The sequence below is a fragment of the Fragaria vesca genome, linkage group LG7 (assembly GCF_000184155.1).
Source record: "Fragaria vesca subsp. vesca linkage group LG7, FraVesHawaii_1.0, whole genome shotgun sequence".
Classification (NCBI taxonomy): domain Eukaryota; kingdom Viridiplantae; phylum Streptophyta; class Magnoliopsida; order Rosales; family Rosaceae; genus Fragaria; species Fragaria vesca.
Window position 1 is genome coordinate 7,686,445 of NC_020497.1, and position 21,358 is coordinate 7,707,802.

General features: G+C 38.4%; 2 protein-coding genes and 1 pseudogene across 3 annotated transcripts; 1 reads left to right on the plus strand and 2 right to left on the minus strand.

Annotated features, from left to right (window-relative positions):
• The first annotated feature begins 3,850 nt into the window (after nucleotides 1–3,850).
• On the plus strand, nucleotides 3,851–6,456 carry LOC101310843 (annotated as a pseudogene). Its single transcript, XR_185338.1, has 8 exons — nucleotides 3,851–3,925; nucleotides 3,961–4,009; nucleotides 4,137–4,225; nucleotides 4,326–4,387; nucleotides 4,626–4,739; nucleotides 5,091–5,184; nucleotides 5,293–5,808; nucleotides 6,416–6,456. The product of XR_185338.1 is annotated as a splicing factor 3B subunit 4-like (transcript).
• Nucleotides 6,457–8,447: 1,991 nt separating this feature from the next.
• On the minus strand, nucleotides 8,448–11,009 carry LOC101310640. The gene is made up of 6 exons (XM_004306924.1): nucleotides 10,610–11,009; nucleotides 9,872–10,535; nucleotides 9,358–9,449; nucleotides 8,866–9,254; nucleotides 8,632–8,696; nucleotides 8,448–8,523 (listed from the first exon to the last, which is right to left on the minus strand). The coding sequence occupies exons 1-4, from the start codon at nucleotides 10,814–10,816 to the stop codon at nucleotides 9,198–9,200; spliced, it is 1,020 nt and encodes a 339-aa protein (XP_004306972.1). The 5' UTR covers nucleotides 10,817–11,009; the 3' UTR covers nucleotides 8,448–8,523; nucleotides 8,632–8,696; nucleotides 8,866–9,197.
• On the minus strand, nucleotides 10,947–21,317 carry LOC101311138. Its single transcript, XM_004308439.1, has 13 exons — nucleotides 21,292–21,317; nucleotides 20,631–21,112; nucleotides 20,465–20,521; nucleotides 20,014–20,402; nucleotides 19,592–19,894; nucleotides 18,583–19,467; nucleotides 17,776–18,424; nucleotides 17,561–17,675; nucleotides 13,270–13,767; nucleotides 12,029–13,127; nucleotides 11,617–11,919; nucleotides 11,147–11,503; nucleotides 10,947–11,006 (listed from the first exon to the last, which is right to left on the minus strand). The coding sequence occupies exons 1-13, from the start codon at nucleotides 21,315–21,317 to the stop codon at nucleotides 10,947–10,949; spliced, it is 5,223 nt and encodes a 1,740-aa protein (XP_004308487.1).
• Nucleotides 21,318–21,358: the final 41 nt, after the last annotated feature.

A 21,358-nucleotide genomic window follows, 5' to 3' on the forward strand; every position in this document is an offset into this window, starting at 1 on the left:
ATATGAAAATTAGCACCCAAAGATTCATTTAAAACAATATATTCGTAATTATATTGATACAGAATAATGTAATTTATTTATTATACGAGTCCAGCATGTTATCATGACAAATTCATGTGTATATAACCATATATAGTATCATGCTATAACAAAAACATGTCCAACTAAGTATAATGTACATAATCTCATACACTGAGAACAGCCTATTACTATAGGTTTAGTTGCTTTCTGCACATAAGAAGAAACTGATATTCTTATTACTAGCTCCCCACAGATAAAGCTGAAATCATAACTAAAAGAAATTTTGCTAACCTGGAGATCATAATCCCTTTTTTCAACATAAGACGAAATTACAATAACACTAGAAATTAATACAGTTTACAAGCATCAACAACACAAGCACAAACAGAATAAAAATCACATATCTGAAGGTAATACTATGCAACATCTTTGTGGCAGAAGACATAGCATTCTAAACTTCTTTATCATTACTCGGTATCAGTAGATTCTAGTTATTCAAAAGAAACAGTCAACACCTTGGATAGAGAAAAGTTTCAATTGAATCCAAATAAAAATCTAGAGACTACATGGAATGTTGTTCAGCATCTAAAATTAGACAATGAACAACACGATTTCCAGAATATCACAAAACAGTGTTAATAACTATATGTTCCAGTTTTACCTTTTGAACTTTATTAAAATGGCATCTTAATTGTCAAAAACATAACAAGACTGAAGTTCAAATTATAGGAGATTTGCTTATTCTGAATTATAGCTCCACATCTCTACTGCAGCAACATATGATTATCCTTTTTTTAATTCTTGTTAACAGCCCACATCCATCACAAGCAAAAGGAGTGTTCATTATATCATACAAGCCACATGAACACAATTCTTAACCTCATGAATCAAAACGCACAAACCGAAAAGTCAAACAAAATCCACACAAGAACCCAAATATATGCAGATTTCATATGAAAATAAGTTAGATACGATTAAGTACGACAATCCTTCCAAATGCAAAATTGAATTGCAAGTGGTCAAAATTTAAAGAGCATACCTCTGCCATATTGCTGCCTCAAAAGTTAGCGGAAGCAAATAGAAGGCAGCAATCTGATCCCTTCAAAATTGGGCGCCTGAATGGGGCTTGGATCCCTTTGAGATGTTGAGTCTCTTTGCGCTCGTATAACCCCAAACTCCAAACCAGAACACATTGAAGAGACAACTTCATCCGCAGTTAAATGCAATTGGGTTTGTAGCTGATCATTGACATGCAACAGCTCTTCATTGCCTAGCTGCTAAGATTAATTGACAATGATGTCAGGCAATATAGTAGTCATTATTTGAGATAAGAATACTCAATTCTATTGTAGGATGTAATTTCAGGAGGAACCAAAAACCTGAGAAACAAAGCTAGAAATTGGCCCTGACAACATAACTATGTGATCTTGATCAAGCAAGTATTCTAGGCTTGCAGCTAAGAGCATGACCAACACCAAATAACAAACACAGTAGATGAACTTATGACTCTGACCAACTGAAGTGCATTTGAAATGAACTTAACCAATTGTTCCTTTTGATTTGTTAAATTAAAGTCTAACAGCTGACCTTGAAGTTTCAGCTGGAGATAACTGTCTTCCTATGTCTCTCTGTAACCAAATCCTTCTCTTACTTGTTTACCTGCATTGTCAAAAATTCGACACCAACTTCAGTATGATCCACTTTCAGAAAAATATATCCAGCAACTGCACACCAACTTATACATGACCAACCATGGTAACAATATTTAAACCATACCTTGCTTACTTCCTTTACGGCAAACAATAGCTTTTCCCCAATGAAATCTTTGAAGAGGTCATCTTCCTTCAAAGCTTGAAATGACTCTAAGAGTAACCATTGTATTACTGGAAAATTTGACAACTGCATCACTGGCAGTAATCTAGTTCAGTGCAGATGACACACAGATTTTATCCAAAGGCAACAGCGAACAACAGAACATGATAAAAGCCTTAAACTCTGGATTGTCATATACTGTATATATAGATCAATCCAACATGTGCATGAAACTACACATAATTCAGCTCCATGCCAGATCAAATATGTATACCAAGATAGATTCCGGAGCTTCATTCTACATCTGTCACTTGAATGAAGTAGATGTTCGATAAAAATTAACAGAACAATAATCAATGTCCGATTTTAAGAAGAACAACAATCAGCCACACATATTATCAAAAAGCTCAACAGATGCACCATATGAATAACCCATGTCATCTAGAGACAACAATAAACAGGAAGATGAGGAATTAACTTGATCCATAACTCCAATAATTAATATCCAACAACATTTGAAACAAACTGTTCTCTAATTGAACTCATTAACTAACACTTAAATAGGAACCAAAAGCAAATTCTGAGGAGGACACATTCACCACTTCAAACACCAAATCTTCTCAAGCAGGAAGGCCTTCGAATCATCCTGGATGGTGTCAACGGTTTCTTCACGGCAAGCAATTGGGAACATCTTGACTTGTTTAGACAGCAATTCGACTTGAAGCTTGAAATTTGTCAGATAATTATCAATGGCAGATGAGTCGAACGATGGAACTGGGATGTTTGAAAGTGAAATTCGCTGCAGCCCCCAAATCAACTTCTCAAATTCATTGAGAATCAGTTGGATATCATTCTCATTAGCAGCAGAGTTGTCAGATGCATCAGGAAGCCGAGACATGGCCCAATCCATAACAGAGTAAATTTTTCTGACCACCCGCAGTTGTTCATTCCCAGACACAGCCTTGCCGAGAAAGTTGCGAGAGAACCTGGTTGGTTAGACTGGATCAAGATCAGTGTTTGAGGGAAAGCCGGCTCGTACGGTGGTAGCCGTGGCTCGTTTGGTGGAGGAACAGAAAGGCTGAGCTGAATAGAGCGGTCGTCTTCGTCTTTCAGCTCCGCCAAGCTTCGAAGGGCCCTCTTGCGACGGTCCGTCGGAGACGCCGTCAGGGGAAACAGGTTGAGAGCGACCCGGTTGTTCCTGAAAGAGAAATTGTTAGAACTATTACTTGGTTTGAAAAAGCCCAATAAAAACTGAGCCAAAGCCCAATAACAAGCCCAACCCAATAGCAACAACTGAAACCCGAAATCTTCTTCGGCGAGAGAAAGACGAGATCTTTGAAACCAAGAACAGTGTAATAGCAGAAAAGCAAGAAACTTTCCTTCCAGATTAGACTAACAGAGGAAAGCTCAGACCTTTGAAACCAAAAAAACACTGTAAAACCAAAGATTGAAACTTTCATGTAGAAAGTTGAGACCTTTGAACGAAACAACAGTGTAATAGCAGAAAAGCATGAAACTTTCCTTTCAGATTAGACTAACAAAGGAAAGCTCAGACCTTTGAACGAAAAACACAGTAAATGAAAAAAAAGCATGAATTTTTCATGTAGAAAGCTGAGACCTTTGAACCAAGCAAAAGACAGTGTAAATGCAGAAATAGCCTAAAACTTTACCTGGATGATGAAGCCATTGCAGAGAGTAGAGATGTTGCTCCTTACTCGGTGGACAGGGTAAAGAGAAAGAGAATGGGAGACAAGAGAGACTGAGCTTTTAAACGAGGCAGTGGAACCGTCTGTTTTGTCTGTATTCAGCTCGTACGGAACAGACTGCAGAGCTGTTTTTTCTTTTTTCAATAGCAAGTCAAATTTTAAGGGTCGGGTCGGGTCAGTTCCGAAACCATATGGTTCCAAAGATTTTACAAAAGCCCCCAAAACCCAGCCACCTCATCATCATCTCCTACTCCAATCCTCTCTACCTCTCAGCTCTACATTATCTTAGTTAGCTTCGCTAGAGTAAACAAATGACGACTCGAATCGCTCTGGGAGTCGGAGCCAACAATCAACACTCTGCTTACGTCGGCAATCTCGACTCTCGAGCAGCTTGGGTTTTGCTTGTTTCATTGCTTGTCAGGTTAGTGAAGAACTGCACTGGGAGCTCTTTGTTCCAGCCGGCCCTGCCGGTATGTATCCGATTAAGCCCTGCTTCTGCATTTAGATTAGTTCTATATCCATGGAAGTGGATGGAACTGAATTGATGAAGATCGGATTAAACATGCTAAAGAAAATGTGTGCTTATTTTCCGTGCATTTAATGTGTATGTTCCCAAGGATAGAGTGACAAACCTGCATCAAGGATACGGATTCGTGGAGTTCCAAAGCGAAAAGGATGCCGATCATGTAAGTTTCTTCGTTTTCTCAACTTGTTCTGTGGCTTCCTGTTCTCTGGTAGAGTTTTATGTTGTTGACTATGAAGTTTCTTGTTTCGACTGCTGTGCAGGCAATCAAGGTGCTTAATATGATCTAGCTTTACGGCAAGCCTATTCGTGTAAATAAGGTGATGTAATTCTATTTCCCGTAGCTGTTGTTATCTGTGTGTTTTGTGACACATAGGAAGGCAGAATAATAGTGTAACAGGGCTCTGGGAAAGCATTCTGCTTTGTCTCTGTATGCCCTACTTATCCTTTGATGTGATGAAATTCTGATTGCTCGGGGAAAACATGCAGGATGGGTCTTGTTGCCAGTTTCTTTTGTTTTCTATGCCATCTTAATTGTTGACACTCATATGGAATTTATACAGACATATTGTTATTTCTCTTTTGTAGATAATGAGAGACCCTGACACTGGAAACTCGTGGGGATTTGGCTTCATTAGCTATATGATTCCTTTGAGGCATCTGATGCAGCTATTGAGGTATGCCTTTCCCTGCCCTTTATATTGGTCACTTAGCTGAAAAGGTACAATTATATGGATGAAAAAGTCTAGTCATCTAGTTTTTTTTTTTTTTTAAAGTGCATTTAGCTATAAACTCCTAACAAACAAATTTTAAGATTAATATTAACTATTACTAGGGTTCTACTCATTTGTAAACTTTGATTGCTATTATTCTTGAGGCAATTATTTTTAGTTTTGGTTTTGAAGCCTGAATTTGAACTGTACATGCATCTACTGATATATCTTCACTGTGTTATGCTATGCTTGCTGAAATGGTGGCTTTTTCATACAAAGTTGAGTTAGTGCTTGATATCTTCTCCTTGTTTCCAGGCAATGAATGGCCAGTATATGTGCAATCGTCAAATAACAATGTCATATGCATATAAGAAAGACATGAAAGGGGAGTGTCATGGTACTCCTGCAGGTGAGGCCTCTTGTTTACTGAGCACCTGCTTTTCTGTTTGTCTGATGTCATTATAGATGGTCAATCATTACTGATTAATCAGATACTGTTATTGTAATTACATTGCAGAGAGAGGTTTGGCTGTTAGCAATCCTACATCAAAAGAGCCGGCTTCACACACTCTTTGCTAGTGGGCCTCCAACACTCCCCAATGGGGCTCAGGCCAACGGTGCCATGGGTGCTCCAAGGCCTCCGCGTCCCTTTGCAAGTGGTGGTGTTGGTCCAGGTCTGATTCCCCCACTTCGGCCACAACCCCCTCAAGGTATGGGTTTCCCGCCAATGCAGATGGCAAGGTCAGCCTCAACAACAGGGTCAACCAATGATGCCTCCACCGCCAATGCAGCAGTTCAGACCTGCTCCCCCGAACATGACACCACCCCTAACACAGGCCGCTCCTGCTCCTCCACGGTCTCTTCCACCTCCTATGGCGATGGGAAACCAACAACAGATGTGGCACCCACCGCCTCCCTCTCAAATGAGGCCTCCTAACATGCAACACCCATCAATGCCACCACCTCCTCCACTTAACAACCCACCCCTACCGCCTCCATGAGTTGAATGACCTGGACTAGAGCGATAACAATGGTATGGGATGCTTAATTCAATTTTTTTGCTGGTTAGGAATTTGTAATGTCTAAATTAGTTCAAACATGTCAACAGGATTGCCTACTAGGCTACTAGAGGCAGTTTCTTTGTCAATGCATGTCAATCTCTACAATGGGGTTTTCGAGATAGAAATTCTAGTTTACTTGAATTCAGACTCAAACTTTGTTTTTGTTAGTTCATGATAACTCTCAACGGTACTTAAAAAGATTTGGATGGAGAGTTTTTCTGCATGCCAGAGAAAACCCCAAATTCCTGTCTTTCATGTAATGAACTATATTTTACCCAATGGAGTCCTCTAACTATACTACAAGGCTTTTGCATTTAAACCAATTGTGCATTAATACTATTACGTATCAACCTGGGGATCATATTGCATCTGGTATGGTTGAGATCAGATAGGGTTAACAATTTTGGGATCTCAGTAACATGTTCCCTTTGCTCATGTTTTCTTTGTGTGGGCTACCTATTTTGTCACCATATATAAGGATTAAACTAACAAATGTTAGTTTTGTGGAGATTAAAATTCATAGTTGTGATGAATACATGAGCATTCAAATCGACACAGCCTAATGATAATTTGTTACAGAGAAGCCAAAGTCAGAGAGGCCTCTATGCGAGATCAGAGAAAGAGAAGAATAGAGCATCGGTGTTAATGAGAATTTTGCAGCCTCTGCCTCTCCCACCACCGGAGTTATCACTGCGGTCACTCTCTTCATCAGCTTCTGCTTCTGCTTCTGCAAGGGTCTACTCAGACCACCTTCTCGCCACCTTCTTGGTCTGCTATTAAAAGCATACATATTAGCTCCAGTACATCTACATATAGTTAAGTTGTGATGCTGATAATGAATTGCATACAGTCACCTGTTTCTTCATCATCAAGACTCTCCAATCCTGTTGTTCAAAATATATGTCCAATGAGCATAGTATCCTATTCGTTTGCTGCTGGAGTCCATCGGAAAGTACGTCGCCCGGCATTACCTTATACAACTCGGATCTCTCCACCAGTATTAACTATTACCAATCACTTCCCGCTAACATGATCTAGACCATTATTAGCATCTGTTGTCTTAGTTGCAGTCGATTCCCAAACTTCTATTGGTTTAACCATATTACCTTTTATTATCACTTGGAACCCCATAGCATGACGGGGAATAGCCCTACCTCAAATCCTTGCTCTTATTCTGAACTTTGGTTATTAGGACAAGTTACTTGTCCTTGCATAGACAGAGCTGTCTAAGCCTCGGATGTTCTGATTGGAAAGTGAAGGCACAGTTAAGGATATTGATGACTTTCTACTTCTTGTATGGCTGAGTTCTCCGGGAGCGGGGATCCTCGATTAGTTTTCTTGGAAGAAATGTACTGAATATGTCATATTCACAGAGTCCCTGCAGCATATGTCGAACAGACCTGGATTTGCATGGGAAGCACTTCCTCCAAGGCTCCAATCTAACGAATACATGCTAATGCTAATTAGGCTTCCTTGAAATCTAAGTTAGAGGCAAAAACAAAAGGTTGAGAATGCGTACGTCAACCCTTCGGTCCCTCCCAATGGATTCTAACTCGCACCAGTACTGCTCTCAACAAGGTTGGAGTGGCCACGAGTATGCATCATCCTATCCTCTTTGAGTCTTTGGTAAGCACGGAAGTGACTGAAATGTTACCTTCTCCGAATGAGTAACATTCAGCTGCAATCATGTTACTCTTCGTGAACCTACAAGTGACTTGCGACGTGCGCAAAGGGTGACAAAGCCGAAATCTAAGGTGACTCATCCCTGTAACTCTTATGCTATTTGGAAAGCTGCAGCTCGGGTTGAAGAGAAGCTTACCATTCATCAGTATCTGTAGGGAAACTATTATCAGGCAGATTGAATGGTGTAAGTCTTGATTCGATTAAACTTGGGGAAACAATCTTGAAACGTATTTAGACTTTTTCCAGACCTGGTGAGTGGTGGCAGTGATCTGTTATCGATTTATTGAAATTCTTTCTACTTGAAGACTTTGTAAAGATTCCATCTTGCTCATCACCTTTGGAAACGCATTAAACCTTGAACAATCAGATATACTAAGAATTTCAAGTTTCTTTAGCATAGCAATGTTATTTTGGAAGCTTTCTTGGTACTACGAAGTCTTCCAGATTCTAGTAAACGAGCCCAATAGCACGTATTGGAAGCAATGAAGAACACTCATGAATTCCTATAGCATGTCCCGACTGCCGATAGCAAGCACTCGCTGACGATATCGAAACTTCTAACCAGAAGAGAAGCTGGAAATATATGCTTGAATCTAAATAGCTGGTGGACATGGATGCAAACTTCCACTATATTCCTAATGTCTTACAGTTTAGTGGGATTATAAACTCTTAGGCAACGAAGGCAAGTTCTCCATTTACCCGTGTAGGATCTATAATCTCAACACAATTAATCACTTGATTATTTCACAGTACACTTCCGTTAGTCGAAGAAAAGAACATGTGCGGAGTACGGGGGCAATAGCAATTCATTCATCTCCGTCCTCATCTTTTCCGATAATGACAGCAGTGTATTTCCCATTTGAATGGTTGGTAATTGGACCTTATATACTTCATAAAGGCAGTGAAAAAACTAACTTGTTAATATCACCAGCAACACTGCCCGGAAGCTCTGCGAGTACTTTCAACGCTCCATTATACAGGGTCCAATGTAGCTGCCTGCAGCACTGTTTCAAAGTTTCAGAATTAAAAATTAAATCAGACGAGGCCAGGTTCAAAAATGCTACTGAGATTCAACGTTTTTAACACTATGTTGCAAATAAGTAGATAGTTACCAGAGTATATATATGCATTCTGCTGTAATGTGCAATGGTATAGCTTGTCCTGCAATGATGTTTTCCTATTTAAATTTAGATGTGATAGTCAGTGGATCAACATATATCCGATTCAAAAATAGAAGAAATAAACTACAAACAAGGGAGAGGCCAATAATAGGTTTACCAAGTAAATTGAATAAGTGTATGTGTACAACCAAGTTATGAACACCATTCACATAAATCTGCACTTACCTACATACCAGCATATTGGCCTCCCAGCATATTCGCCTTGTCTTCCATAATGACCATGCTGAATAACAGTTTCTATGATAGAAAAAATTCACGCAGGCCTTCGAGGCCTGCCATATCTTCACTTGGAGATAGAAAAGGGAGTGACCAGAGGATAAAAATAGAAGACAGTGACCAAACATGCGAGCGAGTACACAAATACACCTTGCACGTTTGGCAACAAAAGCTATGGCTGCCCTTTTCCAAAAATTTCATAGAATATTGACAAACTTGTGATGCTGAGAAGACCTACCAGTCTCCAATGATGACAGTTAACGCAGAGGTAGTTCTTACTATCAGCAGATATTTTGACAAATCTCAACTAATGACATAAGCACATGGATAGCAAGCACCTGGTAGGAAAACATTTATAAGAGGATCAGATCAATAGAATGCTTAGTTGTTGTATGATTTTAGAGATAGAAAAAGAAAGAAGACAGCAGCCACAATGAGAACCTTGCAACCGAAGAATTTGTTGACGACTCTTTCTGCTTCAGCTGATTCTTCTGTTGATGCTAGTGTCCCATCCCCCCTTTTCCTTTCTTTCTCTATAAACAGAAATAATCCATATAGAATATATCTTGATCAGTTAAAAAGAATTATGTGTTAATTATCAACAAAATAAATTTGTGATCCTAATTATCAACAGAATGAGATCAGTACTGCAAGCAGTATATATAAGTCAAACTATTTATGCAATTAGTTTCTAACCAAATCATGAATAGCAGAAGACTGTTTCGGAAACCATGCTACTACCACTTCAGAAAATGTACTTCAACTTAGTAACATGAAAAAATTAACGCCTATAAGAACATTTGTCTTAAGTTTGTTGAAGAAATAGGGCCTATGGTACACTTATAGGTATAAAGAAATAACTTATGCAAACAAATATTAAGCTAAAATATCAATACTCAGAAATATAATATAAAAATATCAACAAATTACGTTTGATACAGCAATAATAACACACCTGTTTCTTCATCAAACTCTCCTATGATGCCATTGAGGCAACGATCCTTTTTCCATCTGTTATAAGTGTGCCTATTATTTTGTAAGAAGGGTCCACCGCAGAGGAAGTATGTTCCTGGCCTGACCTCATATAACTCTGACAACTCTCCACCACTGTTACCAATCACCTCATTAACACCACAAGCATCGGGATCCTCATAAGCAGGTTCTCTACTACTGCTGCTGTGCTCTTGCTTACTCATCCTCATCCCTTCCTCAGTTACCACTTCGACACCAAACTCTTTTACCTGAAGCCAGTTATTCGGAGTAAATACTGAGACAGTGACTACATCACCACCTTCGAATTGATTCCCCAAATTCCAATGGCTTAACCATATCATGTCGTTTCCAGCAGTTGGAATGCCGTAACATGACGGCACATAGATCCACTTCAGACCCGTGCTCGTATTGTTGACTTTAATGATTAGTGGTGGCAATGGAGTAGTAACATATGTCGTCCATGCAAACACAGAAAATATGTTGAAGCCTCGGATCTTGCTATTAAGAAGTATAGGCACAGGAAAAGATATTGAGGAACACCCTTTACTTGTATGGCTGAACTGTCCTGGAACCTTATTTCCATTTCCCGGAAAGAATGTGCTGAAGATACCATATTCATGCAGTCCCTATAAATACAAACAAATTTATGATTAATATGCCAGGTATATGATGAGGGAGGGATAGAAACAGAGACAGATACCTGGATGCGTATGGGTTTCATGGATTCCACTTCTGATGGGGAGTTTGCATCTGGGGTGTGCATTAAAATGGGTTCCATGGATTCCAAGTGGGACAAACCCAAAAGCTCGATCATTTTTACATCAACTGTTTCAATGGGTTCTAACTTGTACCAGTGCTGAATCTCTACTAGTTTTGAGTCACCGTATATGGATACTCTCTTTGGCATGCACGAAGGTGACTGAAATGTTATTCTTTCCAACGATACACAATGGTCTGTGCTCAGTAGATCTCTTACTCGTGGTAGACCTCTAATTGATCTAAGAAGTGTACATGAATCAAGATTAAGCTCTTCGAGATTAGAAAGGCTTCTGATGCAATCCGGCAAGGTAGAAATTGGATTGTAGCTGATATTTAAGCTCCTCAATGAAGATAAATTACCAAAATCACTAGGAAAAGCAACATCAGAAAGATTGCAATCGCTAAGATTTAACTTAGCTAAAGAGCTAGGCAAGGAACCCCAAAAATCATCTATACTTGACCTTGGCCGTGAATTTACCTGCCCGGGGTTACTGATTAGCTGATCTATTGGAACTCCATATGCTTGAAACACTTTGAGAGATTTCATGTTCCTAATCTCTGTTGGAAACTCGGAAAGATTTAAACAACCCGATATATTAAGTGTTTCAAGTGAGTTTAGCATATGAATGTTCTCTGGAAGCTTCATAAGATTTACGCAATCTTTCAAATTCAAGTAAACAAGTTTCTGTAGCTTCCCTATGGAATCATGGACATGAACCAAGCTTAAACAATGTTTAAGAATAAGTCTCTCCAGGTTCTGAACCAATGAGAAGTCACCAGTTTCAGTAAGGTTTGAGGAATGGCTGAGATCAAAGATCTTCAATGATGGAAGACTCTGTATTTAAAAGAGGTATAGGAATAGAAGGTGGGAATTAGAACTCAGACGACGCTCACATGGTTATAAAAAAACCCTTAAAAAAAGAGAGAAAGAAATGTAAGCCAACATACCTTTGCTCCATTCCACACTTGTCTCAATCTACTACAGGGCATTTCAATAACAACAAGCATCTCCATAGGAAAGTCAATCGGGATTGAATCCAAAGGACATTCACGCCAACACAACCATCTCAATCCTTTAGGAAACATTTCATAACTACCATTGAGCTGTACATGACCAAGATGGAGGAATCTGAGTTTGTTCATCATTGAAAATGCATCGGTATCCAAGACCTCCATATCTGAATTTCTTGAAGGAACATGTGCAGGGTACACAGGCATGTTCAGGACAAGGCCTTCAATTGCATTTGTACCCTAAAAGAATAATGATAAATATATACATAAATAAATCAGCTGAATACAAATGCAGAAAACAGAAAAGGGAGGAAACGAAAAAGGAAGAGCAAGAAGTATTGTTTCTTACAGTCTTTTCTCTCAGTACATTAAGAGAGTCCTTGTAATTCCATAGCCTACTACGTTCCTCGGGATCTTTTGATTCTAGACGAACAATTTCTCTCCCCATATCACGAATCATGTGATGCATCTTCACCTTATTACATTCTTCTATTCTAACCAGATATCTATCAATGAGATTTTGAATGCCAACGGTTGTGTAGAAACCACATGCATCTAAGATTCTGACAATGGTATCCTTCTCCTTTCCGATAAAAAAACATGCAATATGGAGGAATAATCTCTGATCATGCTCATCTTGTAAAGAGTTGTAGCTCGTCCTGAGTTTACTCATCACAACACTGTTTGGTATAGTTTTGGATTTCTTTAATGCACTTACCCATACATCTATAGTCTGCCCTGAGAGAGAAGAACCCAATGTTTGAAGAGCTAATGGAAGCCCTTCGCAGTATTTCACAACCCTATCTGAAAGTTCCAAGTAACTTTTAATAGGGTGGTTGTGTCCAAAAGCATGCCTACTGAAGAGGTCTGATGATTCGATATGGTTCAAAGTTTCAACATTATGCACCTTGATATCTCGATGACGCTTGAGCAATCCTGCATTCCGTGTTGTTATTATAATTTTACTTCCAGAACAAAAGCAGCCTTTCATCTCAAGTATTGCGTCAACTAGGCCCTTGTGATCCACATCATCCAGAACCAGAAGAACTCTTTTATAGCTCAAGGCTTCTTTAATTTTACTCATTCCCTCACTAGGACTACTTATTTTCACTTTTCTCCGATTCAATATATCCGAAAGAAGTTGTTTCTGTATTTGAACAAAGCCATTTGGCCGTTCTATAATCTCTCTGATATTTTCAACAAAGCAGCTTCTTTCAAATCTCTCAAAGTTTAGATTATAAACAACTTGTGCAATAGTTGTCTTTCCTACACCACCAATCCCACAAATTCCAAATATACCAATATCAGATGATCCATCCTGTAACCATGCATTGATGTTTTTTACTCGGGAATCAATTCCAACCAGGTAAGGGGACACACACAAGGGAACTCGATTTAACTTTGCTTCAATCTCCTTAACAATTTTCTCGATAAATTTTGCCTCGTGCCTAGAATATAACAATCAAAATGAAAACTAATTATGCAATGACTTCGATTATGTAATCTAGATTAAGTTATTAATGTAGATTGATCTCTAACTACTTCAAAATACAACAATATCACTTGTAAGGTTGAAATGGAATTACTTACCCGTCAGCTTTATCTTTTAACGCCATGCCCGATAGAGATGCAACTTCAGTAAGTGCTGTCTTCCATCGAATCAACTTCTCCCTTGTCTGATTCTTTTGGTGTGTGATGAATGCCTTTGCAAGGCTCCCTGTCTGCTTCCTCACATGTGACGGGTTGACGTCGTAGAAGATCGGCAAAATGAACTGATCAGAGCTCTTCTTGCATTCAAGTATCGTCGCCAGCTCGTCCAGACACCAACTGGACGACGCGTAGTCTTTTGAAAACACGATGACTGAACATCGAGAGTGTTGGATGGCGCTCTCTAGTTCTGGCCTGATCTCTGCTCCTCTCGGAAGTTCATCGTCGTCTCGGAAAGTGCAGATGCCTGCATTGGTCAGGGCAGTGAAGAGATGATCGGTGAAACTCTTGCGAGTGTCTTTACCTCTGAAACTGAGGAAGACTTGGTAACTCAAGTGACAAGGAGAAATACTGGAGGAGGAAGCTTGTTGAGACGATGAGCTGACAAGATCCATGGATCAACAAACAGTAGTACTAAGAATGATAAGGAGTTTCAGGACTCAGGAGGAGACTTTACTCAGGTTTCTGAGCTGACTATAAATTTTGGGGTCAAGTGGATGAGAGGAAAGTCTTTGAATCAATCATCATTATCAAAAGATTTAACTTTTGGAAGTTAATAATGCAGCTTTCATCATGGTCCCGAAAAGAGCGGACCCCATCTTCGTCCGAGAAATTTTTAAAAACCAATGCAGTCTGACTGACGTAGTCCTTGTTTGTTAATTAAATTCTAACACTTAAAAATGTATTATAACTAAAATATAAATTAAAGATTTTTTATATTTTATGAAATTACCGTTTTAAGAGCAAGTCCAACGTATTCCCTAAATTCTAAATTCTTTGATTTTATCTATTTTAGGGAATATGGAGTCATTTTTCATTCCAACAGCTTTCCTATCTCATTCCCTAAAATAAGGAAAGAGATGAAAGAGAAGTTTTGTTTCCCTATATTTACAGATTTCCTAAAATTATTTAGGGAAAGAAGAATTGAATGTTGCACATTCTTTAAGACTCAAAGATAAGAAAGAAAATATAATTTATTCTAAAAAATAAACTTTTAAATTTTTATATTTATTATTATATTGTAATAAATGAGGATTGTTGTTATAATAAATATTTGAATCTTTAAAATAGAAAAACTGTTGGATTTGGTATACAAAATTTTTAGAGATTTTGAGCCGGATCCTCTCCTCATAACTCTCTGCTAATATTGCCTCACAAGATGATCTTGGCCGTCCAGTCTTAATCAACGGTCAAGATGTCTCTGAGTTTAGTTTTTTGGTTTAGTTTTCGTGATATTTTCATCTCCTCTCGTCTCTTCCCGAATTCTCGTCAGATATCTCATCTGTTTTATCGCACTTCTTCTTTTCAGTCTTCTCTGAGCTCTCAAAATCACTCTTGCTGCAGTTGCCCGTGCATTATGCCCTTTCCTTTGTATGTTTGTTGTTTAATATTGTTGTTGAACTTAAAGTATACAAGAATAGAGCAGCGAGAGAACTTTGGGATTTTGATTGAAACTAAGCTTTACCAATTTGACTGCAATCTGCAAACCAAGTTTTGCAGAATGATCCTCAGTAATTTGCTAAGAACATGATCAATAGCCTTCAGAACTTGCTTCACAATCACAAATTTAAAGTTCCAAGGAAAGGGATTTAATCTCGTCAGATAAATCATGAACAAAGAGAAAAAAAGCAAAACTTTGAGAAACAGAAAACGTGAAGGCACTTCCATAGTTCCATTATCATATCTCTCTCCATTATCATATCATGATTTATTCATCTCTCTCTCATCTACCCTTTTCTCCATAATTAAACCAAACCCCTTGCAAATCAACCCCATATATCCCCAAAGCTCCAATTTCTTCCCTGTAATTTCCATCTCCGGCGAATGGTGGGTTATGCGTCCCGATATTGATCTCTAACACCCAGAACCGGAATCCCATTCCTTCCACAATTTGATCGAATTTGCGACGAATTCGGGTTTCTTCTTAGCAGGGGCAAAGCTGGCAGTGGCCCATGCTCAGATCGGCCTGCCGGGCTTTCGATGCTTCAGATTCTGGGAGTGTATGCAAAAAGGGGGAGAGAGAGATGAGACTGAATGAGAAATCTTGAGGAGATGAAATATCTCAAAAACTAAACTCAGAAAAATCTTGACCATTGATTAAGATTGAACGGTCAAGATTGTCTTATGAGGCAATATTAGCAGAGAGTTATGAGGAGAGGATCCGGATTCAGTTTTGCTTCCCTATTATGTAGAAAATATAAGAAAGCTGTTGGACTTGCTCTAAGTCTTTTATAAGTTTGATCTACGGTTTAAGGTATAAGATTTAAAGATTAGAGTATAAGGTATATGGTAAAAAATCAACAAGAAACCTAAAATAGTTTTTGATAAAATCGTTAAAATAATTTTTCATTATAAAAATACATATGTCAAAATTTGAATGAAATAGATGAAACTGTTACATAGTCTTTCGGGAGCACTAAAAAGTTTCTCATTGAATACCTCCCTGACCCGGCACCATCTACGTCTCGAAAAGAGCCATGTGTATTGAATTTAATCTACAGATAATGCAGAGGCCTAGCCTCCAAGTACCACCCGAACCTAAGTTGAAAGAACCCAAAAACATAAACATGGGAGTACTCGAGCAAGAATTAAGAGGAGCAAATATGAGGCTAGCATATTCCTTTTACGAGGCCACAAAGAAATGTTGAAATGTTGAAGTCGTAAATAGTACCTCCATCATGTTTCAATCGATTATGCTCGAACCATATCCACCACAAGGTGATACGCCACAAGTCCACAACAACACCATGGTGAGTCTAGACGTGATGGCATCGAAGAACAATTCATGCAAATTTGTGGGAGACTATGAATCTGGAACAAATTAACTCAAGTATAGGAAGCAACTACTCAATCCCAAAAAGAAGAGGCGAGTTCCACTTTCACAACCAACAATTACAAACACTTAAACAAGTGAAGGGGGCTGTATGTCTAGTGCCTCACTTAAAACATCAACCAAGCCTAAGTATGAAAAAGTGTCACTCTCCTATCCTCCATCTTCAAGAAACTAAGTTATGTTTTGAATAAATTAACTATGAATGCCTACAACACTCCATGCATGTAAAGTGCGCCAGCCAATTCTTAATCTTTATCGCAACGAGAAATGAATCGTGCGAAGACTATTGCTTCTTCTTTTGCATAGTATGGCACTACTAATCAGCAAACTGATAACATTCTAAAAAAAAAAAAAAAAAAAAAAAGAAAAAAGGGAAGAAGAATAAGAACAAGACAGCAAACTGATCTAAAATCGATCAAGTTCCTTTCATGCAGCAATGTTGCGTACGGAGGAGAGAATGTCTTTATTCCAAAGGCATGAATATAAGATCGAAGAGAAGAATGTACTGTTGTGGCAAAAGAACGGCCAGAGCTTGGAAGCTATTCCGGTAGCCAAAACGTACAGTGGAGACAACACTGACCTATAAGCAGCTTTTTTGAGTAAAAAAGAAATTTCATGTATCCTAGGTTTTTTTTTTTTTTTTCAAATGGGACATTATTTGAGAACAGTAGTTGTAAACTTGTGATACTGGCATTACATTCCGATTAATTCTGCTGTCTCTAATCTAACGCGAGTAACTACTAACTTGTACTATTTTTTTATTTTTAGGCTTTCAATGCAAACCTTTTTTATTTTATTTTTCTTTATAACCTGAACCCAGGAGCAAGTGGTTCAACATATATATCTGCAATTTAAAAATATAGAGAAGAGGGAACCACTACAGAAATAGCGAAAAGAGCACAGCGGCCACAATACAAGCCACTCACTAGCAGCAGCAGGTCTCTCTCTCTCTCTCTCTCGCAGGTTCTCTCTCTCTCTCTCTCCTGATAATCTACTCAGAATATTGATAATATTGTAATGCCAATGCTAATTACGTACAGTAAGAGACCTTCAATCTCCAATGATATTATCTAACACGCTCGGTGATCACATACTAATTTCCTTACCTATTTTTACGTACAAACTACAAAGATGCATGAATATCCCTATGGACACAACTTATGAAACCGACGGTGCCATTTTACAGTGTGATGTTGTTACATATATGATCAATAATGAGCAACAAGGGAAACACATATATTTATACACTTACAGAATTTGACACTTAGAATTCATTTAACATCTAACTCCCATCATCAAGACCTGTCATTTCCTTCACATGGAGAGAATAGAGCAACTGACCATTCGATAATGGCTATAATGAAAAACTTGCAGCCGATGCAAACCCTCCCTGCATCTACTTCTGATGCAGGCATCATGTCAGACTCACCATAATGCTGCTCTTGCTGCCTTTCTTCTATAAAACATTAAAAAAAAAATTTATACCAGAAAATCCACATATACAGAACATGATATCTATCAGAGGCAAGATAAACTATAAACATGTGATAACACACCTGTTTCTTCAGCAGAGTCTTCAATCATGTTATTCAACCAAACAGACTTATCGATCCAACTATTATACAGTTCTCTATTTTCTTCTACAGGTCCACCGCTAAGCAAGTATGTTCCTGGCATCACCTGATACTCTAACAAATCTCCACCAATGACATCATTGACATCTTGATCTGAATAACATGAATTTATGTTGCTGCTGCTATCGGGGGTACTGATAATCTGGTCTTCTTGTTCTTCCACAATTTGGATGCCCCATTCTTTAACTTGGAAATGTTGCTGGGGTGTATACACTGAAATAGAGACTTCATCGCCACCTTCCAATCGATTCCCCAACTTCCAATGGCTCAACCATATTATGTTTTTCTCCTTACTTGGAATGCCATAGAATGACGGCCCATAGATCCACTTCAGGGACTTGCTCTTATTAATGAATCTTATCATTACAGGATGATTAGGTAGAAGACCAGAACGAACACCTTCGGAGTCCGCATAGACAGAGAAAAAGTTGAAGCCTCGAATCCTGAGGTTAGGAGGAAGTAAAGGCACAGTAAAAGACATTGAGGAGGCACCACTACTTCTACGGTTGAACTCCCCCGGAACCTCATTTCCAAGAAGAAATGTGTTGAATATACCATATTCAGACACTCCCTGTAATATCAATGTATCCCAAGTCATATAGTAACTTTGTATATAAAATGACTACATGTGTGTGTGTGTGTGTGTGTGTGTGTGTGTGTGTGTGTGTGTGTGAGAGAGAGAGAGAGAGAGAGAGAGAGAGAGAGAGAGAGAGAGAGAGAGAGACAGACCTGAATGGGATGCATTTTGTTTGATAGATAAAGACAGGCATTGTACATGTTAATAAGTTCCCTAGGATTCAAGTTGTGCAAGCCTAAAACGTTGATCAATTTTACATCAACCTTCTCAATAGGTTCCAACTTGAACCAGTGCTCAATCTCAGACAGTTTGGAGCGTGTAGCCAGATATATCTCTATTTTATTTGGTATGCATGATATTGACTGAAATGTTATTTTTTCCACTGACTCACAATCCCACATATCCAGTACTTTCACTTTTGGTAGTCTTACAAGAGATTTAAGACCTGTACACTTTTGAAACTTAAGGAGATCAATCCCTCTGAGGCCTCTGATGCAATCCGGTAAGCCAGCAATTGGATTCATGCTTAGATCCAATGTCTGCAGTGAACACAAGTTACTAAAACTCATAGGAAAAGCATCATCAAAAAGTCCGCAGTTTCTAAGACTCAAGTCAACTAGAGTTGAGGGGAATGAAGCCCAAAAATTATCTATACTTTTCCTTGGCCATGATATGACCTCCCCTGTGGTAGTGAGAAATTGGTTTATGGGAACTTCATCTACTTCAAGCACTTTCAGAGATTTCATCTTTCTCATCTGCACTGGAAACTCATTCAGATTTGAGCAACCAGATATGACAAGCGTCTCCAGTGATTTTAGAACAGAAAAATTCTCAGGAAGCTTGGTAATAGTTTTGCAATCTTTCATACTCATATAAACAAGACTCTCTAGGATTCCAATGGACTCATGGATTTCAACCAATCTTGGACAATGTTCAAGAATCAATTTCTCTAGATTGGGCACTAACGAGAAATCACTAACTTCAGTAAGGTAAAGGGAATTGCTGAGATCAAGCATCTTCAATGATGGAAGCTGGTTCTGTGAAACAAAAAATGAAAGGTAGGGAGTTAACTCTTACAAGTTACAACTGTATACCTAATCATCAACAAGCTCAAATGAAAAAGGAAAAAGACATAAAACTGTGTTGTAGCATACGGCATACCTTCATTCCCTTCCACACCTGTCTCAAGTTACTACTAGGCATTTCAAGAACAACAAGACTCTCAAAACGAAAATCACTCGGAACAGAGTCCAAGGGGAATTCAACCCAGCACAACCATCTTAGTCCTTGAGGAAACTCTTCATAACTTCCATTCAGTTGTACATTACAAAGGTCGAGTAATCTTAATTTGCGCATACTTGTAAATGAAATTGTTTCCAAGACTACCTCCTTTGAGTTTCTTGTAGGATTGTCTGCTAGGTACATATGCATGTTCAGGACGAGGCCTTCAATTTTTTTTGTACCCTAATGAAGAATAGGAAAGAAAAAAAAATATGAGTAATAAGTAACAACAGAATTGCAAAGAAAAAGAAAAAAAAAAAGTGAGAGAAACAAATACATTGAAGGAGCAAGGTTTTCCTTACAATTTTCTCTCTCAGTACATTGAAAGAATCTTTATGATGCCATAATCTACTACGTTTCTCAGGATACTTTGTTTCCTGGCGAACAATTTCTCTCCCCATGTCTCTAATCATGTGATGCATCCTCATTTTATTGTTACCATCACAAAACACCAAACATCTGTCAATGAGGTTTTGAATGCCAACAATGGTGTAGAAATCACATCCATCTAGTATTTTGACAATGATATCCTTGTCCTTTCCAATAAAGAAACATGCAAGATGAAGGAACAAATTTTGGTCATGGTCATCTTGTAAAGAATCATAGCTTATTCTAAGTTTACTCAAGACTTCACTGTTTGGAATAGCCTTCAATTTCTGTAGTGCACTCTCCCATACATCTAAACTTTTCCCTGATAGAGAAGAACCCAGAGTCTGAAGAGCTAACGGAAGTCCTGCACAGTGGTTGACTAACCTTTATGAAATTTCCATGTAACCTTCAATGGGATGGTCCTGTCGGAAACAATGCCAGCTAAAGAGTTCCACAGAATGAACATCATTTAGAAATTCAACCATTTGCGTCTTATCAACTGGACGAGTCTCTTACAACCCTGCATGCCTAGTTGTTATGATAATTTTACTTCCTGGACAGAAACAATCTCTCATACTAAGTATTGCATCTAATTGGCCTGTACGATCAATATCGTCTAGAACAACAAGTACTCTTTTAGATCCTATGACATCCTTAATCTTCATTATCCCCTCACTAACACTCAGTATTTTCACTTTTCTGCCACTCAAAATATCAGAACGGAGTTGCTTCTGTATCTGAACTAAGCCATTGTGTTGTTCTGAAATTTCTCTCACATTTTCAATGAAACTGCTTGCTTCAAATTTTTTAAAATTAGAATTGTAAACAAGTCGTGCAATGGTTGTTTTTCCTATTCCACCAATACCACAGATTTTCCATATGCCAACATCTGGTGATCCATCTTGTAACCATAAGTTAAGGTTTTCAACCTGATATTGAATTCCGACCAGGTAAGGTGTAACACTTAAGGGCACACGACACAGTTTGTCTTCAATCACTTTAACAATTTTCTTGATAAACTTTGACTCATGCCTAGAAAAGTTGCAACCAAAATAGGGAAAAAAAAAAAAAATCAATCAGCAAAGCCAATTGCCAAGACTTGGAATAATGACATGGACAAGTTAATAATCTTGACAGTAGAGATGAATAGATGATTGATTAGTGAAAGCTTCATAACAAATGAACTAGCAGTGATGGAAAGTTGGAGTTACCCATCAGCTTGATTTTGTAGCACCATTCCTGCTAGATCTGCAATGGTCCAGGAGGAGGAGTTTTCTT